The sequence below is a fragment of the Phycodurus eques genome, chromosome 21, assembly GCF_024500275.1.
Source record: "Phycodurus eques isolate BA_2022a chromosome 21, UOR_Pequ_1.1, whole genome shotgun sequence".
In the NCBI taxonomy this organism is placed as follows: domain Eukaryota; kingdom Metazoa; phylum Chordata; class Actinopteri; order Syngnathiformes; family Syngnathidae; genus Phycodurus; species Phycodurus eques.
In genome coordinates, this window is record NC_084545.1 from 3343370 (window position 1) to 3349609 (window position 6240).

Consider the following 6240-nt stretch of genomic DNA (forward strand, 5'->3'; position numbering starts at 1 on the left):
GTAAGCAAGCCCGCTTGACCTCTCCCTGGAGCGCTCGCCCGTCCAGAGGTTGGCGTCGAGAGGACCAGGCCCCCGCCCAGCCCCAGACTCCCCAGGCACGGGGCGTAGGGATGGGAGGACGGGTGGAGGACGAGGGGGCGGCAGCGTGGCGGGGGGGGGTCTCCCAGCGCAGGCTTGACTCCGTGCTTCACCTTCGTGGAGGAAATGTGGCGAGCACGCCAGACTTTACGACTTCTCCAATCAAACGATGGCATGCTCCACACCCAGACATTCCCAGAGACACCCACACGCCGTGTCTCGCTGGTAAAATGGACGATGACAGCGTTACGGCGCAGATCCGCTCCCGTGCGGACATCCAGTCCACATCACCCGGGGTCGCCCTATGAACGTCCCTCGTATTTCTGTCAACCCTTTTTGACGCGGGTAAAACGGGAGCAAAGGGGCTGCCGGCGGTGATAAGAACGCAACAAACGTGCTTTTTTGCTGAACCGACAAACAACTCGGGAGTGGACGGCTGCGTGGGCAGTTGGCCTGTCGCTAGTTTAACCCCTCGCCGTAGAGGAAGGACGCCAGAGTTCAAGTGCATCAAGATATATAAAGAATGCTTCATACACAAGTCAACTGGAAGCAAGAATAGTCAGCAGCATTTCAATGATATATATATATATATATATATATATGGGAAAGGATTGTAAGCAGTATTGCATGGAGCGATAACCATGCGTGTATAATAAATACTGTATATCCAGATGTGAGCGACAAACTGCACATGAATAAATACATTGTACATGCACAATATAGACGTCAATGTGGACAGCAGTAAAAAAAATAGTCAGCAGCATTGCACTTCCACGTCATGGTCCAAAATATTAGGAACAGCCATTGAATCACTTTTTTAAATAATGACAAATATTTTTGGGATATATTTGAACTTGTATCACACAGAATTTTGTAACTGTAAAGTGTACATTTTGATTTGACATTTAAGCGTAACCTTCTGAATAAGGGCAACAAGAGGCAACTCTTCAACACCTTGGTGGGTTTAAACCACGCCCCCCTGCGCGCTGATTGGCTGTGCGCGCTTATAAGAAACTCCAACTGTCACGCACGCGGAGTCAGTGCGCTTCCCGGCAGCGACCCAATGGGTGGGACTCAATCACTTTAAAGTCGAATCAATATTTGCAGCGATTTTACGATTTTGCTTGTTTGAATTTAAACAATTTTCGGGAGATGAGCAGTCCCGATGCGGGCTACGCCAGCGACGATCAGAACCAGGCAAGGTGCGCGATGTCAGTCATGATGCCTGGGATGGGACACTGCCAGTGGGCCGACCCCCTCAGCCCACTCGGGGAGCCCAAGGCGAAGGGCGAGGCGTCCGCCGGGCTCGGCGCGGCTGCGGCGGCGGCCGCTGGAGGTGCGGCCGGGGGGAACCACCAGAGTCGCGGCAAGAGCGAGCCGAGGATCCGGCGACCCATGAACGCCTTCATGGTGTGGGCGAAAGACGAGCGCAAGCGGCTGGCGCAGCAGAACCCGGACCTGCACAACGCCGAACTCAGCAAAATGTTGGGTAAGTCACGCATACGTAATTTCATCCCGTTTTATGTTTTTATGACTTTAGTAGATAAGGGTTTTTCTTATTTTGCCGCGTTGGTTCCATTGGGTTTGGTTTCACACGTTTATTACATCCAAGCACCGGTAAATAATCACATTCTACTGTAATTGTAACGTTGAATAGAAATATCATGTTTATTCCACTGAAACATAAGTCAATGCTCATATAACATGTATCAATAAGATATTTATTCTATTTAAACGTAAGTCAGTGCTCATATAAAATGTATTCATATGACATTTATTACACTTAATGCTAAGTTAGCGGTCATGAAATGTATCAAACCATATTTATTGTAGTGTAAAGTGAGAAATAAATTGTCTATTTCCACTGACGGGTATTTTATTCTCATTTTCCTTTCATATAAGTGAGTGCGGTCATAGAAATATTTGATTTGATTTTGTACCACATTTATCCGACTGTAAAACCACAGAGTACAATACATTTCAGAGTAATACCTTTTATCAAACCACTTACAGGTGTTATGTGAGATTGTTTTCGAATAGAAATACTGACAAAGACGTCAATGGAAATTATATGAATATCACATTTTTAGTTGTCAGACATCAATCGATAACATCATCATTTTATATTTATTCCATTCAGCGCAACATACAAGGAGACTTTTCAAGAAAAACATGATAGGAAATGATATGAATATCATATTTGTTAGTCATGGAATATCAGTGAGTGGACTGACAAGAGTATTTGTGCCATGTATTTCTATATAAATGTGACATTAATGTTATGAGGGAGGTCACAGGTGTTCGATAGTGAATAATCTGATGTTAATAAGCTTTATAATAGAAATATTGTACTTTTCGAGACTTAAAAGAAAATTATATGAGCAATGTATTTTTAGTAATCGGACGTCAGGTTCAAGTTTATAGAGTGTGTTCATATCCCATATTTCATATATATTTCAATATTTGTGCTGTTCATATATTTTATGAGACAACTCACTGGGGTGTTTGGGAAGGAAAAATGTGATATTAATGTTTTAAAATTTCAATGGTTTTTCAAATTTCAAAAATACAACTTTATTCTTGTAGAATTTATTCTCCCAAAAATATGACTATAAGCTGCAAAAAATATATGCCGTTTGTTCTGAAGGGGAAAATAAAAACAATTGATGCAGGGTTGTCAGATTTATGTGATGATATGTCACGATCATATCCGAGCTTTCAATTGGCCCAAAGCTCAGGTCGGGAGAAGTCAAAAGTTTGCTGAATCGGTAGCTGGTCCCAATATGACGATATGTATTTTATAAAATCATGCCACATAAGAATGCACTGCAACTTAAGCTCCATATTTCATTGTGTGACGTGAATACGTGTTCATATTAAAAAAATGCAGGTAAGGTAGATTTGTCCGGTTTCTCTACTTGAGTATTTATTTTTACTTTACTCCCTACATTTGAAAACAAATATCTGGAATTTCTATTGTCAAAATAGGCTCGTTACATTTCGCAACTTTCGTGGATAGCGACGCAAAAAAAAAAAAAAAAAAAAGACGCAAAAAGAACGATTTTTATTTTGTTGTTGTTGTTGTTCGTCAGTTGATAACGTTCGCAACGTTGTGATAGCATAACAATTGAGCAAGTTAATACACGACGGAAACTTCACTTTTACTTTTGTACGTGAATGCATTTCAGAGTCGGAGTTGAATCAGTACTCAAGTAGAAGTACTTGCACTTCTACTTGAGTACAGAGTGTGAGTACTTTTGTCACTTGGGGTAAAATGTGAGAAAAACATTTCTCGAGGGAAAATAGGACATTTATTTGAGTCAAACATCAGTGCGCGGCGGTCACCAATCAATTGAACAAACAAAAATCATTGGGATGTTACTTGATGGTTAAAAAAAAAAAAAGAAGAAGAAGAAAAAGCATAATAACGGCGAAAAAACAGGAATACAATTCACTTTAAAAAAGGAATACAAACTCAAAGGTTTGGGGACATTAGATGCACTGTATTTTTTGATTGTTTTGTATCATTTCATTTGTTTAGTTTTTTTTCCCAGCGCAAGGAAATATTGCAGAAAATGTGAACTGTTACCATAGTGACCGTCCCGCTCTTGAGCTCATCTGTGACGCGTGCACCAGCACACCTTTATTTGAGTTTTACAATAGCAAAAAAAACAGTAATAAATGTTAACTCATTCATGAAAAACATGTTGCGTTGGCCTCTAGATAGATAAATACTTCATTCATCCCGTTGAGGAAATTCCGGATTTACGGTGAACGCGTCTATGATCCTTAAACTAATTACAGTGTTCCCACTGCGGTTCGTTGGAAATAGGGACTAACCCGTCCCGAAAAACTCTGCGAGTAATTCACACCTCATAAAGGTTTATAATTGCCTATAAATGCCATAAGACGGTGGCCAAGCACTACTTTTGTCCCGATGAAACACCTCAGCTCACTCCGAGATCGTTCCTTGGGACCGAAAATGACAAACGTTGGTGACTACTTTTGTCGAAAGGAAGCTCCTCAACCAACTACAACATAGGTCCTTGGCACCCGAATGCCAAAAGATGACGGCAAAGCACTACTTTTGTCAAAACGAAGCTCCTCAATTCACTTCAACAACGTTCCTTGGGACCAAAATGCCATAAGACGGCCGCAAAGCACTGCTTTTGTGGGAATGAAACTCTTCAACTCACTTCAGCATAGTTCCTTCGGCCAGCACTACTTATTCTGAACACGCCGGGCAGCGAAGATTTACACGGCGACACGCGAGACGCTGAAATCTGCCTGGACAAAAAGAGCTAACGTCCACGTCCACGTGATGGACGTGCTGCTGCCGAGAGTAACGCTATGAAATGAGGAGAACAGACTGTTGGGAAAAAAATGTCAACAATTTCATGGAACCAATATTGTAAATGGAAATCAGTGCTTATGATCGTGTAGTGGTAAAAATGTTTTCCTTTTTTTTTGTTGCTTGCCTGTACTTGCTTGCGCTGTACGTATAACATTTCTTATGATGATTGTGCAGTGTAAATAAGTGCTTACCCTGGTGACGTTGTGGCTCTGGTGGTCCCGCAGGCAAGTCGTGGAAGTCCCTCCCGCTGGTGGACAAGCAGCCGTTCGTGGAGGAGGCGGAGCGTTTGCGGGTTCAGCACATGCAGGACCACCCCAACTACAAGTACCGGCCCCGCAGGCGCAAGCAGGTGAAGCGGATTAAGCGGCTGGACTCCGGCTTCCTGCTGCACGGGGGGTCCGCCGAGCACCGGGCCCCCGGGGACGGGGGGCTGGGCTACCACGAGCACACCGGCTTCCCTCAGATCCCTCAGCAGCAGCAGCAGCAGCAGCCCCTCGGTCACTACCGGTCGGACCCCCTCGGGGGCCCCTCGTACGAGAGCTACAGCCTCCCCACGCCCGACACCTCGCCCCTGGATGCGGTGGACGCCGACTCCATGTTCTTCCCCACCCAGGAGGACTCCCACATGATGTACGCCTACCACCCGCAGGGCCCCGAGTACCAGCAACAGGAGCCCCTCCACCACCACGCCACCCACCACCAAGGCTCCTCCTACATGGGGCACCCCAACCCTTTGGCCGTGTACTACGGTCACCCGAAGCGGCACCCGGGGGCGGGGCAGCTGTCCCCGCCGCCCGACTGCCACCCGCACGCAGTCGCCGACAACGCGGAGCTGCTGTCCGAGGTGGACCGCAACGAGTTCGAGCAGTACCTGAGCTCCTCGGCGTCGAACTCGTTGGCGTACGGGGCCCCGCACGAGGGCGGCGCGCAGGGACACGAGGGCCTCATATCGTCGGTGTTGTCGGACGCCAGCACCGCTGTGTACTACTGCAGCTACAACAACTCGTAAAACCTCGGCGCCGTACTTAATAGTTTCTGTATCTACTGAACTCAAAGGGCAGACTACTGAAAGACGTTTTTTTTTTTTAAACAAACACTGTTTTTTATTCTAGTTTCTCTCTCTTGCAGGGATATGAAGTCATTTTGTACAGTCACTATTTTAAAGTCTGTATATATATATATACCAAGGTGTTTTTTTTAAAAATACTTTTGCACTTTTGACTAATAAATTTTGTAAACAAATCAATGCTCATCTGAATTTTTAAAAAAAAAGATTTACGCCACTAAAGGCGAAAAGCGCCAAAGGAGAGAAATGCTAAAGGCTAAATGTGCTAAAGGCAAAAACAGCTGAAGAAGGACGGTTTTCATAGCCGTTTGGCTGTCGGGCTAGCAAGGTTCCTGATAAAATTATGAAAGAGATTGAAGCAACAATTTGTAGAGGAGTGGTGGTTAGTGGGATTACGGAAAAATGCTTTTGCTGCTTAAAAATGCTGCTGAAGGACAAAAGATTAAGGTAAGCGTCAGCAAGGTTACGGAAAATCGGAAGAGACTTTGTTAGCGGTGCGTCGCTAACAGAATGAAAAAATGTGATAAATGTTTTACATGAACGCTTCCTCCAGGTCATTTTCAGGATGTTGTCTCCGTTTTTTCCCCTTCCCGGCATCCAGCGCAGTCAGCCTCTCACCTGGAAGCCCGGGCCGGCTCTTCCCACAAAGGGGGAGGGGGATTCGTGACCCGGCTTCCTGGCCCGGATGGTTCTAGAGGTAATCTGCGTGTGTGCGTGTTACACACGGCGCCTTGTTTTCGCA

The 6240-nt window shown here is 45.2% G+C and overlaps 1 protein-coding gene across 1 annotated transcript; it reads left to right on the forward strand.

Annotated features, from left to right (window-relative positions):
- The first annotated feature begins 1131 nt into the window (after positions 1-1131).
- On the forward strand, positions 1132-5595 carry sox17 (SRY-box transcription factor 17). Its single transcript, XM_061666248.1, has 2 exons — positions 1132-1567; positions 4657-5595. Exons 1-2 carry the CDS (start codon positions 1231-1233, stop codon positions 5439-5441), a joined length of 1122 nt encoding a protein of 373 aa, XP_061522232.1. The 5' UTR covers positions 1132-1230; the 3' UTR covers positions 5442-5595.
- Positions 5596-6240: the final 645 nt, after the last annotated feature.

What these genes read in the sequence shown, in the direction of transcription:
- sox17 (XM_061666248.1), top strand. Translation starts at nt 1,231, where the DNA reads ATGAGCAGTCCCGATGCGGGCTACGCCAGCGACGATCAGAACCAGGCA. An exon ending in CGAACTCAGCAAAATGTTGG is followed by an intron (nt 1,568 to 4,656) that starts GTAAGTCACGCA and finishes GTGGTCCCGCAG; the next exon opens with GCAAGTCGTGGAAGTCCCTC.